General features: G+C 40.0%; 1 protein-coding gene across 1 annotated transcript in view; it reads right to left on the reverse strand.

Annotated features, from left to right (window-relative positions):
• The window catches only part of kcnh1a (potassium voltage-gated channel, subfamily H (eag-related), member 1a), a 253,217-nt gene extending 251,959 nt beyond the window's left edge, over positions 1-1,258 (reverse strand). The window contains exon 1 of the mRNA XM_069931204.1: positions 1,088-1,258. Within this exon, the coding sequence (XP_069787305.1) occupies positions 1,088-1,160 (73 nt within the window). The 5' untranslated portion in view covers positions 1,161-1,258. The remainder of the gene's footprint in view (positions 1-1,087) is intronic.
• Between the last annotated feature and the right edge of the window lie 13,236 nt (positions 1,259-14,494).

Genomic DNA, 14,494 nt, shown 5'->3' on the forward strand with positions numbered 1-14,494 from the left:
CGATTCAGTTAAATAATTCTACGAAAAGAAATCCAGTGATTTCGAAGTTCCCTCAACAAAAGGAGACAAGAGTTGGAGAACTCCATTCCAATGGAGTATTATGATCGGTGAACATTTCACGAGAAATAAATACTTTCTTTGCCAACAGGTCGAAGTGGCAAACAGACGGAATTGTGCATTCGTTCGAACTACCAAGTTATCCTCGGAGAGAAGCCGAAAAGGGGACGGGGGGGAAGGAAATCCCGAGTGGAACAAAAGTCAAAGACCGACCAAAATATCAATCTGGCAACAACGTTTCCCTTTGATCGCGCAGTGTCGCTGCACGTATTGTTACAGTAACCCTGGTTCCACGACCATTACTAACACTGTACACTTTGGGTCCAATTCAGTTCCTCAATTAGCAAAGATCCTGATTCTAATGAAATGCTGGCGTTTTATTTAGAGGGAAACCTCATTAAAGAATCAACAACAACAACAAAAAACCATTTTCTCGTTTCATCCTTTTGGGAAGTGGATACATATTTTGTTACATCTCGAACGCGAGAGAAAAATGTCTCGAAATGTTAAAATGCTCCGAATTTCTTTCCCCGCTCGATAGTTTACAATGTTTGACTGCAAAAACTTGCAGCTCTCCTCTGCTGCATTGGATGTTCACCGTTCTTAAACGCTGCAGGATGCACAATTTCAATTCGTGTTTTGAAAGCATTTCTTTCGCTCACCGTTAGCCTGGTCCTATTCGCGATGCTGGGGTGCATGGAAAGCACGAGGAGGGTCGTGGCCAGGGGGGTGTGGGGGGGGGGGAGGATGCAAAACAATTCAGGTCAAGAAATGCATTCTCCACACTGCACTCACACGGTGTGTGTGTGCCAACCGCCCGCCCCCTGGCCCGCAGAACAGCAGCCCATAACACTGCTGATGCTGCGTTCGCACTGGAATGAAATCCCTGCAACTAATCATTAAAGTCTACTGGGATACCTGTAAATCATTCAAAAGGCGAGCAACCACATCTTAAATCATACTATTCTTTATGATTTTTTTAAATGTCCTAACTTTTAAGAGCATAGGTTGGGAGTCTCTTCCCGCTTACCATTGGATCGCCGGACAATATTTTCCAAAAAAGTGTTTTGAGGGGCAACAAGTCCCTTTCTTCCCCCCGTCATTCTCTCGCCTCAGTGGGATGGATGGCAGTGGTGCAGTGGCCGAGCTGGTGCGATGGAGGGGGGTGATCGGGATGCACGCTGCTGCTCTCGATCTTCCCTGCTCATGGTAACGGCGCAGACTGTGCGTGGAGCGAAGAGCACTCTGAAGCCTTGCCTTCCCTCCCCGCCTTCTCGTGCCCCTGCTCGGCGCGCCCCGCGGCGGGGACGCGCATTGTCGGCGAGCTCGAGGAGCCCGGCTGAGCGGGGGCGTGCTTCCCCCTCCCACCTGCTCACCAGAAACGCTGCCCCCTCATCCCGTCTATTTGTCTTCGCCTGTGTAAATGCACCTGAGGGCGAATCGAGACGCCATCGGCATTTTACACCAATGGGACGAATCTCACTGGCACTTAAAAAAAATAACAGATTCATTATTTTCCCAGACGAGTTTGTGAAACCCTGATTTGACATGTTCTCAAGACTGACTGCTTTCTCACAAGAAAGTTGCGGCTGGGGCTGGGAAGTTAGGGGTGGGGGGGTGGGGGGGGTCACTTCCCAGTTGGAAAGGAAGGAATTCTAATCTGCCCCGCCTTTAAATCAACACTCAGAATGTGCCCCGGGCACCATGTGGACAGAAAATGATCAAGGTCGTTCATGTCAATTTCAAAGAGAAGGATGATTTGTCACTCGGGCCATCTTTTCTTTCCTGGGATTAATTTTCCCGTGTTAGTATCCTCCATAGGGCGACCTGGAAAATGATTTTGTGAGCAAACCTGCATTTTTGATTCCTATTTTGGGGTTTTCTTGGGACAAAAATATATATGGGATATTCCCAGATTAAGTCCAATGAGCTGTTGTAGGCACTCAGTGGGTCAATTCATGGTTGCTGCCTGACCTGCTGAGTTCCTCCAGTACATCTGATCAGACCAATCAAGCACAAAGTCTGCAGACACTGATTGAAGTAAAAACATCCTGCTGGAGAAATTCAGCAGGACGGAGAACTTCATGCAACAAAGGTAAAGATGCATATCCAGCATTTTATGCTGGAGCCCATCAAGGTATGAAAACAATGTAGGCAGGTGCCTGAATAAGATAGGGGGAGGAGGAGCAGCACAGCCCCACAGGTAAGAGGAAATAGGTGGATAAAGGAGGGCAACCGCAAACAGGGGGAGAGAGATGACTGTGAATGGAGAGGGAAGCTGGTGGAGAGCAGGAAGAAAGGCGACAGAGGGATAGGGAAGAGAAGTGAATTCACAGAAACCGGAGAAGTTGACATTAATGCCATCTGGTTGGAGAGTTTCCAGGTGGAATATGAGGTGTTGCTCTTCCAATTTAGGAATGGACTTGGCTAGGATATCTGAAGTGCTTGCCGATGATATATATATTTGTTAAAATATTCAGTTATAGCTACTTACAAAATGATTAGCAAGTTTGGGGGCTAATAGAGAAAAATGTATAAGGTGTACATGATCCAGTTGCATTAGTACTATGACAGAGTTACCTTGAGGTGTTTGGGAGATAAAATGGGAAAAGTTTGTTAGAGCAGGTCACACACAAACACTTTAAAACACAGAATTTTTGCAGGGGCTTTTGCAAGAGTGCTCAGACTCAAAAAGGCAGTTTTAGCTTTGTCTGAAAAACAGAACTTACTGTCTGGAAGGTCATGTGATCTTTGCAGGCAGAGAACAGAAAAAAAAAGAGGCTTTGCTCTCAGAGAGGAGGGAATGAGAGAGAGGAGAGAGACACAGATATCAGTTCCAGAGGGACAAGCTGGCAAGCTTTGGAAGACGGTTTTGTCAAAAGAGAGGACTGGCTGTCTGGTGTTTCCCTTGGAATAGGAGAAACAGAAAGGAATCAGTTGTGGGTGTCCTGAAACAAGAAAAACTCTCTCTCTCTGAAAACCAACAAGAGCCCTTCTGAGTGGTAACCATTTACTTGTTAAGCACCAAAGCCTGGTGAACTTTATTCATGTCAACTTTTGTGCACACTTCAAGAATTGCCTGCAACCAGTGAGATTGGACTACGAACCAAAGAACTTTGCTGGACTTAAACACACACATTGCACACACGTGTGCTTAGCATTAGGGGGGGTTAAGTGAGTCAATAGAGATAAGTTAAACTTTGATTCTATTTTCATGTTCAAAGATAATTAAAAGCAACTTTTGTTTAAGTAATCCTTTGTCATGGTGCATATCTATTGCTGCTGGGTTTTGGGGTCCTCTGGACTCGTAACAGTACTCTCTGAGGAGCAAGCCAGTCCAAATACATAGCTCAATATCAACTCTAATTCCTCTGCCGGTGAAATGCTATTCCAAGAGAATGTGTACAGCAAATTAAAATTAAAAATAAAAACTCCAGATACTGGACACTGTAATGAAACCATAATATTGTTTGAAATGATAGGGAAGTCAGGCAACCTCCATGGAAAAGGTGCATTGATGCAGCAGAGATCTGGATTTCTTTGAACATCTATTACTGTTTCTATGGAGTTTGCAAGTTCTTACTGTGACCACAGGGCAGATGGATCCCCGGATTTCCAAAAGGCATTCAATAAATTGCTGCATAAAAGATTTGTACATAAGATAAGGATGAATAGAGTTGGGGGTGATGCATTAGCATGGATAGAGGATTGGCTTATCAATAGAAAGCAGTGAGTTGGGATACAGGGGTGTTTTTCCGGTTGGCAATCAGTGCCCCAGGGATTGGTGTTGGGTCCAAAACTGTTCACAATACAAATTAATGATTTGGAAGAGGGGACAGAGTGCAGTGTATCCAAGTTTGCTGATGACACTAAATTGAGTGGAAAAGCAAACTGTGCAAAGTATACGGAGAGTCTACAGAGAGATACAGATAGGTTAAGGGAGTGAGCAAGGGTCTGGTAGATGGAGTACAATGTTGGTAAATGTGAAGAAGGAAAAATTGAAGATCAGATTATAATTTAAATAGAAAGTAATCACAGCATCCTTCCATACAGAAGGACACGGGAGTGTTTGTTCATGAATTGCAAAAGATCGGTTTGAAAGTGCAACAGGCTATCAAGTAGGCAAATGGAATTTTTGTCTTCATTGCTAGAGGGATTGAATTTAAGAGCAGGGAGGTTATACTGCAATTGTACAGGGTACTGGTGAAGCTGCATCAGAACTACTGCATGTAGTTCTGGTCTTCTTACTTGAGGAAGGATTAACTGACTTTGAAGGCCATCCTGAGGAGGTTCACCAAGTTGATTCCAGAGGTGAGGGTGTTAGCTTGTAAGGAGAGATTGAATCATCTGGGACTGTACTCGCTGGAATTTAGAAAAATGAGAGGGGATCTTATGGAAATGTATAGAATTATGAAAAGCATAGATAATATAGAGGTAGGTAAGTTGTTTCCATTGATGGGGGAGACTAGAACTAGGGGACATAGCCTCAAGATTGAGGGTAGTAGATTTAGGATGGAGTTGAGGAGGAACTGCTTTTCCCAAAGGGAGTTAGATCTATTTAATTTACTGCCCATTGAAGCAGTGGAGGCTACCTCAGTAAGTATATTTAAGGTAAGGTTTGATAGGTTTTTACATATTAAGGGATATGAGGAAAAAGGAGGGTGGAGATGTGCCTATCATCAGATCAGCCATGATCTAATTGGATGGTCGAGCAGGGTCGATGGCATACTCCTGCTCCTGTTTCTTATTATTTATGTAATGTGTTACAAGATCAAACCAGCAACCACAAAGAAGGCAGATCACACAGGGGTAAAGATGAACAATTACTTTATCAACAAAAATTCACCTTCAAACTATAATTCAAAATCCCCCCTTTTATAACAATGCCCACTGATTACTATGCAAATTCCTATAACAGTGTAAAACTAATAAATTCCCCAGCCTAAATATAACATATGTAATTAAAGTCTAAGTTATATTTCCAACCAGCCCACAGAAAAACTTAGACACAAAACAAACACAAAACATACAAGATTCACAAAACTGCAATCTCAACTGAAGCAAACATCATAAACAAAATTCAGTTTGTTTGGTAAACTGAAGCCAAAAGATCTTTGAGAGAGAGAGAGAGCACAAAATTCAAAGTTGTCTTGTGTTGCTTGCAGAGAGAGGAACAACTGGCTTGGTCCGGATCCTTCTGGCTGCCTTTGGAATGATCATCCTTTTTTGAAATCCCAACATTCTAAACTGTCCTCCAGACCATAACTCATCCTCTGGATATTCTTCCACTCCACAGCACCACCCAGTGGTGGTTTATCATCCAAGACCAGAATTTTTTTTCATTTTCTGCACATGCTCAGTCCGTCTCCCACTCTTTCAGCAGTCCACCTTCACCTTGGCTCTCTAAGGCAAACTGTCACTTTTTAACATAAAACTACATAACACAAAGGCCAATACACATCACAAAACTCTGTAACACCTCCCCTGCTAAAAAAAATTGCTCCACAAGAACAAATTTTTAACAATTAATGGAAGTATTACATAAATAAAATAAAATAAACACTCCATTTTTTAAAATAAGGATGTGATTAGATTCATATCTACCCAGATTAACATCGTGACAATCTGCTATTACATTATCCATCCCCTTTATATGTGTAATAATTAATCATACTCTTGTAATAGTAAGTTCGAATTCAATAACCGTCTGTTCTTATTTTTCATTTTAGACAGAAAAACTAATGGATTATGATCAGTATATACTATTAACAATTTTTGAGCAGTACGAATATACACATCAAAATGTTGCAATGCTAAAACAAGCGCTAATAACTCCTTCTCAATGATTGAATAATTTCATTGATAGTCGTTAAACCTTTTTGAGAAGTATGAAATAAGATGTTCTACTCCATCACCATCCATCTTCTGTCACAGTACAGCACCAACCACTTTGTCACTGGTGTCCACGGCTAAAGAGAATGGCTTTTCAAAGTTAGGGGACACAAGTACAGGCTGATGGCATAAAATGGCCTTTAACTTCAGAAACGCTTCCTGGCATGCATCTAACCAGATAAATTTTCTTTCTTTCCAAGTAGTTTTGTTAATGGGAGTGCAATTTCTGCAAAGTTTTTACAAAATCTACAATAGTAGCCAATCATACCTAGAAATCTCTGAAGAGCTTTCTTATTACCGGAGATAGGGAACGCAGTGATAGTCAATACTTTCGCCCCAACCAGTGCCTCCTGTTCCTGTCCTACCACATAACCCAGATAAATTACAGTGGCATGTCCAAACTCACTCATGAGCAAATTCACTGTGAGGTGTGCTTCCACCAGTCTCTGAAATAACTGCTCTAATTCAAGTATGTGTTCTTCCCATGTATCCGTACTAATTACTAAATCATCGATATAGGCTCCTGTGTGCTCTAAACACTGAATTACTGCATTAATCATTCTCTTAAATGTGCCAGGTGCATTTTTCATCCCGAAAGGCATAACATTACACTCATAAAATCCCAAAGGTGTAACAAATGCAGAAATCTCCCTGCCTTTCTCTGTCAAAGGAACACACCAGTATCCTTTTAAGAGATCAGTCATTGTAAGAAATTTAGCCTTTCCCACCTTATCTATACAATCATCTATTTTGGGAATAGGGAACGCATCAGTCTTTGTCACCATGTTTACCTTTCGATAATCTGTACAAAACCTAATTGAGCCATCTGGCTTAGGCACCAGAACACAGGGCGAACTCCAATTTGAACTTGATTTTCAGATGATGTCATTTTGAGTGTATAATCCACCTCTTGATCCAACAATTGGTTCTTTTCCTGATTAACTCAGTAAGGATGCTGCTTAATAGGCTTAGCATCACTGACCTCCACATCATGACAAGCCACAGTAGTTCTTCTTGGAACATCTGGGAATATATCCTTAAATTTCATAAGCAATGTCTTCATTTCTTCCCTTTCTGATATAGTCAAATGCATTAACTTGGTTTCTAAGTTTTGCAAAACTATAGAATTTTCCAGCCTGGGACTTATCACTTTCTGTGCTCCATGACTTTCCATGAAGCTTATCTCCTCCTTACTTTTCCTCTATAACTAGCACCTTGGTTGGAATCCTGGTCTCCTCCTCAGTTCACGTGACAGACCTGTGTCTCTCTTCGACGATCAGGCGAATGACATAGGTAACCTGGTTAAATTTGATTTCACCTTATTTGGTCCTAAAAACTGAGCTCTCAAAGGGTTTGACTGCATTGGTAACAAAACCAATACTTTGTCACCAGATTTAATGTCCCTAATTTTTGCTTTTTGATCATACCAAATTTTCATTTTTGCCTAAGCAGTTTTTAAATTTTTCCTTGCCATCTCACAAGCCTGATGTACTCTATTTTTAAATTTGAAAACATAATCCAACAGATTTGATTGTATATTATTATGTATCCACTGTTCCTTCAACAATAGTAATGGACCCCTGACTTCATGACCAAACACCAACTCAAATGGACTAAAGCCAAGAGACTCCTGAGTTGCCTCTCTAACAGCAAACAATAACAAATGGATTCCTTCATCCCAATCCTTATTATTTTCCATGCAATAAGCCCTCATCATATTTTTCACAGTTAAATGGAACCTTTCCAAGGCCTCTTGACTTTCAGGATGATAGGTAGACGACATAATTTGATGGGCTCCCAATTCATACACCACCTGTTGAAATATCCAGACATAAAATTACTCCCTTGCTCCGATTGAATTTCCCTTGGTAGGCCAAACAGTGTGAAAAGTTTTAGCATAGCCTTCACAATTGTCTTTGCTTTAATAGCCTCTGGAAACCTTGAAGCTGTGCACATGAGTGTTAACAAATATTCATTTCCTGTTTTGGTTTTTGGCAATGGGCCAACACAATCCACTATCACTTTTGAGAAGGGCTCCCGAAACCAGGGATGGGTTGTAAAGGTGCCACTGGTGGCCCTTGATTAGGCTTGCCCACCAGTTGACAAGTGTGACAGGTTCTACAAAAGTTCACAACATTTTTTCTTAATTTTGGCCAATAAAACTGTTTCTTTATCTTTTCTACCATCTTCTTCATTCCAATATGACCTCCTAAAGGTGTATTATGAGCCAATTTTAATATTTCATTCCTGTAAGTTTTGGAAATTACAACTTGCCTTATTACTGCCCAGTTTTCACTGGCAGGTATCACTTGTGGTCTCCACTTCCTCATCAATATTCCATCTTAAAGAAAGAAACCTACTGGCACAGTTTCAATTTCCTGGTTAGACAGAATCTTATCTCTTATCCCAGCAAGATCAGGATCATGCTTTTGTCTGGCTATTAATTCTTCTCTTGACAACAGCAAAGCTGTATCCGTAGGTTTGTCCTCAATGCTTGCCTCCACTACAGGATCATCACAGACTTTCTCTACCTCTACTTTTTTTCTAGACATGGCTCTAGTAATGGCACACTCAGGGTAGATTTCCAAATCCTTTTCGGACTCATAAACCAATGGCTTACTTGTGTGTTTCACCGCAGTATGACTTTACCCTCTGCTAAATCATTCCCTAACAAAAGAGAAACTCCATCCACCAGCAGACTTGATCTTATCTCTATCGTAACCAAGCCATTAACTAAGTCTGATTTCATCATTATTCTATGGAAAGGCATAGGCTCTGCTTCACCACCAATGTCTTTAATTAAATTCACATCTCCAGTATCGGTCTCCTCACCAAAATTCAAAACGTTGCTTAATACAAACGATTGGGTTGCTCCAGTATCCCGTAGAATTTTAAATAGCACTTGATTGGATCCTTCTTTAACCAAAATGAAACCTTCAGTCATGAATGGTTTAAAAATATCCCTAACTTTCTCACTCTGAACACAGGCAGTTGGTACCACCCCTTTCTCTCTTCCTTTTCAGTACACGGACAATTTGTTATTATGTGCCCTGGCTTCTTACAATAGTGGCAAATAACAGTAGAAAATTTTCCTTCACCCATTTCTCTTCCTCTCTTCCTTTAACCTCACTTCTAGATTTTCTTTCTACTCTACTTGGATTATCAGCAATATTCATTTGAAAGATTTTCCCTGGTGTCCACTTAGACTTGTGGGTTAAAGCATATTCCTCTGCAAATTTAGCCAATTCTTGCCAAGTTTTTATATTTTTCTCTGCCAAGTACACTTGAATATCGTCAGGAACACAATTTTTAATCTCCTCAATCAGAATGATTTCCCTCAATAAATTAAAGTTATTTTCTACTTTCATTGCGGCACACCACCAATCAAAACACACAACGTTCCTATAAGCAAATTCCAGGTAAGATTGGGTTGCTGCCCTTTTTAAATTCCTGAACTTTTGTCTATAAGCCTCTGGGACTAGTTCATAAGATCAGAGTATAGCCTGCTTTACAAATTCATAATCAGCTTCTTGTTGTACAATGAGACACAAGTACACCTGTTGGGCTTTCCCTTTAAGAACATTTTGTAGCAAGAGTGACCACTGGCCATTTTAAATTTACAGCTACTTTCTCAAAATGCTGAAAATACTGGTCTATTTCAGCTTCCTCAAATGGAGGAACTAACCTCACTTCTCTACTGACCAGAAACCTCTCCTCCTGACCGGCATGTGGGTTTTGGGCTTTTCCCTCTCCTTGCGTTAGGATCAGCTTTAATTTAGCTAGTTCTAGCTCATGCTTCCATTCTTTCTCTCTCTCTCCTCCATTTCTGTCTGCCTTATTGCTTCCCATCTGGCTTTCCTTTCTGCCTCTCTTTTTTCCTCTAACTCTAGTTTTCTCAAAGCCAACTTTACTTCCTCTGAAGTTTTCTCCTTTGGAAACTGTTCTAATGCAGCTTCTTCAAGTACCCCCTTTCGCACATAGTGCTTAACAATCTTTTGGTCAATTTCCTTTTTTGTTTCATCCCAGTTCTTACTGTAAGAAGTTTTAACTTGCCAACTATAACCATCAGTTCTGACTTTTTAGCCATTTTTAAATTAACCACTGAAGGGTTAGCTATGAACTGGTCAATATTCAGAGTTGCTGGTTTTTCTGCTGGTGATTTATACACTCACCGTTTATTTTTAATTTCAAGATGGAAGTTGAGTCAAACTCAGATGACTGATAACTAAGGACAAGTCAATCACCCCTAAAGCTTCCAAATTGGTTTGATCCAAGACGATGCCCCCAAATTATGTTACAAGATCAAACCAGCAACCACAAAGAAGGCATATCACACAGGGATAAAAATGAACAATTACTTTATTAACAAAAATTCACCTTCAAACTTTAATTCAAAATTCCCCCCTTTTATAACAATGCCCACTGGTTACTATGCAAATTCCTATAACAGTGTAAAACTAATAAATTCCCCAGCCTAAATATAACATATGTAATTAAAGAAAAACTTAGACACAAGACTCACAAAACTTCGATCTCAACTGAAGCAAAGATCATAAACAAAATTCAGTTTGTTTGGTAAACTGAAGCCAAAAGATCTTTGAGAGAGAGAGAGAGAGAGCACAAAATTTGAAGTTGTCTTGTGTTGCTTGTAGAGAGAGGAACAACTGGCTTGGTTCTGATCCTTCTGGCTGCCTTTGGAATGATCATCCTTTTTGAAATCCCAACATTCTAAACGGTCCTCCAGACCATGACTCATGCTCTGGGCCTTCTTCTACTCCACAGTTTATCGTCCAAGTCCAGACATTTTTTTCATTTTCTGCACATGCTCAGTCTGTCTCCCACTCTTTCAGCAGTCCACCTTCACCTTGGCTCTCTAAGGCAAACTGTCACTTTTTAACATAAAACCACACAACACATAGGCCAATACACAACACAGAACTCTGTAACAAATGATTTGCATTTTCCCCAAAAATATACAAATTTCTGTTAATATTATAAATGTAAACATAAAGGAGCATTGTTTTACCTTCATCAAACCCAAAATTGAGTGAATAGACAAAACAGCATTGAAGCTACATAAACTCGCAAAACTATACTCAAACTCTGTCTACAGCATTACACATTCATTATTGTGCCAGTTCGTGAGAATGCATGATGAGTGCAAATATTCATCCATTCTAATTTTACTTGAATTTTAAAAAGTAGTTACCCACAAGAATAATTAATTATTAATAGTAGATTTATAATTGTTTACCTTTCTTTGGCAAAACCCTTTAAAATTGATTTGTGTTTTTTCTACCAATTTCCTCCCCATCATGCTTCTTCAAATGTTAATGACTTCATATTGACAGAAGCATTGTGCCCTTCAGTGAAATGTTCAACTTGGCAACTGTTGATTGACAAATCAACTGCAGTTCAATAATAGTCTCATCTAATTTATGTGCAGGGACATTTCTCATGTTGACTCAAGAGAGCGACATCAAGTAGTACCTATCCCAAAGACCAGAAGTCAATTGGAAGTCTACTATCATCTTGATTATTCCCATTTTGCCATCTTTTGCTGTTGTGCTCTTCTTGTAGAAGGTGGAAAATCTCTGAAATTTTCTATGCCAGTGGTTGGGGAAGCCTGATTACTGGAGGTGTAAGAGGGTAGCTAATTATGTTGAAAGTTCATAGAATTGAGGGCGAAAGGGACCTGACAGAAAAGATGAGGCCTGGAGGAGAACAGCCGTTATCATATGAAAGGTTGGGGTTGGCTTGAGAGGCCAGGTAACCTACTCCTGCTTGTATTTTCAGGTGTTCTTCTGCACTGAAAGCTCTTTTAATGCATTGCTGAAAGGTAAAAACATAGTCGAGAAGTACTTCCAGCCCAAATTACTTTACTTTTAAAGTTAAATTTAAATTTTAGACATTCAGCATGGGAGTGGGCCATTTCAGTCCATGAGGCCCTGTTGCTCAATTTACACCAAATTAATCTACACGCCTGGTACATTTCAAAAGGAGGGAGGAAACCAGAGCCCCCAGGGAAACCCCACACATACACGGGGAGAATGTACCAACTCCTTACAGACAGCGCTGGATTTGAACCCCAGCCCTGATCACTGACGCTGTAAAGGTGTTGCACTAACTGTTATCTAGGAAGAGAAATAGTATGGCAGGGGATGTTAGAGAACTCATAAATTTGATCATCTTTATGTGATGTCATGAATGTACTCTGACAAAAAATCTGAAATTTGAATGTTGAAGACTGCCTATGGTTATTATAGAAGGGTCTTCCTGCTCTCCGCCAGAGGGATCCTCAACACAAAACTTGATTGTCAGTGGTCATTTCTTTCTGGATGGTTACTGTAAGATATGTAGTTTTTTTTTATATTATGAAGGAGTCAATAGTGACTTGGAACTCAATATCCAAATCAGGTGTCATATGTGTATTGTAATTCAATAATTGAAATTGAGCTTATTTTGTAGTTATTCATTTATATTTAGGAATATGCAAAATGCTATGTACACTCTGTTAACCTTGAACAGAACGAGCATTAACTTTGGTACTTTATTGTCTGAATTAAGTAAATACAATTTGAATCAAAGTTCACCATTCAGCTTTATTGTCAGAGTACATACATAACAACATATACAACCCTGAAATTCTTTTTTCCCATGAGCCAGAAAGTATTTATACTTATCAGTAGTGCCAAAAACTGTACTCAAGAAACAATACATGCACAAAAGAGAGAAATGGATACAAAGAAAAAAATGTAAACAAACTGTGCAATGAACAAAAAAGTAAATACTTAATAATGTATAATGTACAAAGTAAGAGTACTTTAATGAGCCTCTGAGTTTGTTGTTTTGGAGTCGAATGGCAGAGAAGTAGCAACTATTCCTGAACCTGGTGGAATGAGTCTTGTGGCACTGATAAGGCAAAGTGAAAAAGGAGCATGTCCTGGATGGTGTGGATCCTTGAAAATTGCTGCTGCTCTCAACAGCAGCATTTCATGTAGATTTTTCCAGTAGTGGTTAGAGGTATGTCCACTACCTTTTGCAGGGCTTTCTGCTTAGTGATATTGGTGCCAGGCTGTGATGCAGCCACGTTTTCCATGAAACATCTGTAGATGTTTGCCAAGGTTTCCCTTGTCATACTAACCTCTGCAAACTCCTGAGGAAGTGGGGATGCCAACGTGCTTTCTTCACAATGACATTAGTGTGTTAGGTCCAGGAAAGTTCCTCTGAGATAGTGACTCCCAAGAATTTGAATTTGCTCACCCTCTCTACCTCTGATTATCCCAATGATCACTGGATTGAACACCTCTGATTTTCCTTCATAAAGTTCACATTAATTCCAGGGTTTTGGTGATATTGTGTGCAAGGTTGTTGTTAGTTCAAGCTTCCTCCTGTATGCTGACTCATCGTTTTTTTTATATAGTCCACTACCATAGAATCTTCTACGAATTTGTAGATGGTGTTGTCATATTGAGCCATACATAGTCTTGGGTGTAAAGCAAATAGAGCGGGGTGGAGTGGGGGGGGGGGCCCTAAGTACACAATCCTATGGTTCTCCGGTGCTGATGGAGATTACAGAGGAGATGTTCTTGCCAACCCACACTGACTGAGATCTGGAAGTGAGGAAATCCAGGATGCAATAGCACAGTGTGGTATTGAGACCCAGGTCTAGGAGTTTGCTGATTAGTTTTGAGGGGATGATGGTGTTGACCAGATCCTTTAATAACTTGCCATATGCATCTTTGCTGTCCGGGTGTTCCAGGGTTTTGTGTAGAGCGAGCGAGATGGCATGTGCCATAGATCTGTTGCTACAGTGGGAAAATTTGAACAAATCCATGTCATCGCTCAGATATGCTTCAACACCAGCCTCTCAAAACACTTCATCACTGTGGATGCGAGTGTCACTGGTTGGTAGTCATTTATGCAAGTTACCACTCTTTTCTGTTTGAAATATTGAGTAAACTTTGAATAAACTTAGTGAAACATATGGAAATCTCGGCAACATGGATTTTCTATATACTGTAGTTTTCTGAATTATTCAACATACTTCACAATGTATGAAGTAATTCCCCATTCTTGTCCTTCACTTAGAATTACTTGTTCCAGTGGTGAGAATGATCGATGCTTTATTGGAAGCATTCAGACTACCATTAGTTATAGTATCTCATTCAAAAAGTAAGTGGTGCTGCTTGTAGGACACAGATTGGGGATTTGCTTTGGTTTGGTGCTGATTGGCAAACTGTTTTTCTGCTTCACCTTCTTTGCACGCCACATATAAATTCATTTCTTGCCAAATAAACCACTCTAATTGTGAAAAACCTAAAGGAGACATCACAATAAAACATAAAATATTATTTTTCTTTTCTTTTAAAGACAATGTTGTAAGAGGTCATTGTAGAAAGTTAACTTGGTTGTACAAAATTATTCTTCTGATCTTCTAGCTTGAAATGCTGAATGAATAATTATGCACTTTGTCCAATAGTACAAAATGTACAAGTACATTATTTCAAGCATTAGTGGGTCACAACACATTTTCAAGTATTTA

Source organism: Narcine bancroftii, chromosome 4 (genome assembly GCF_036971445.1).
Source record: "Narcine bancroftii isolate sNarBan1 chromosome 4, sNarBan1.hap1, whole genome shotgun sequence".
Taxonomy (NCBI): domain Eukaryota; kingdom Metazoa; phylum Chordata; class Chondrichthyes; order Torpediniformes; family Narcinidae; genus Narcine; species Narcine bancroftii.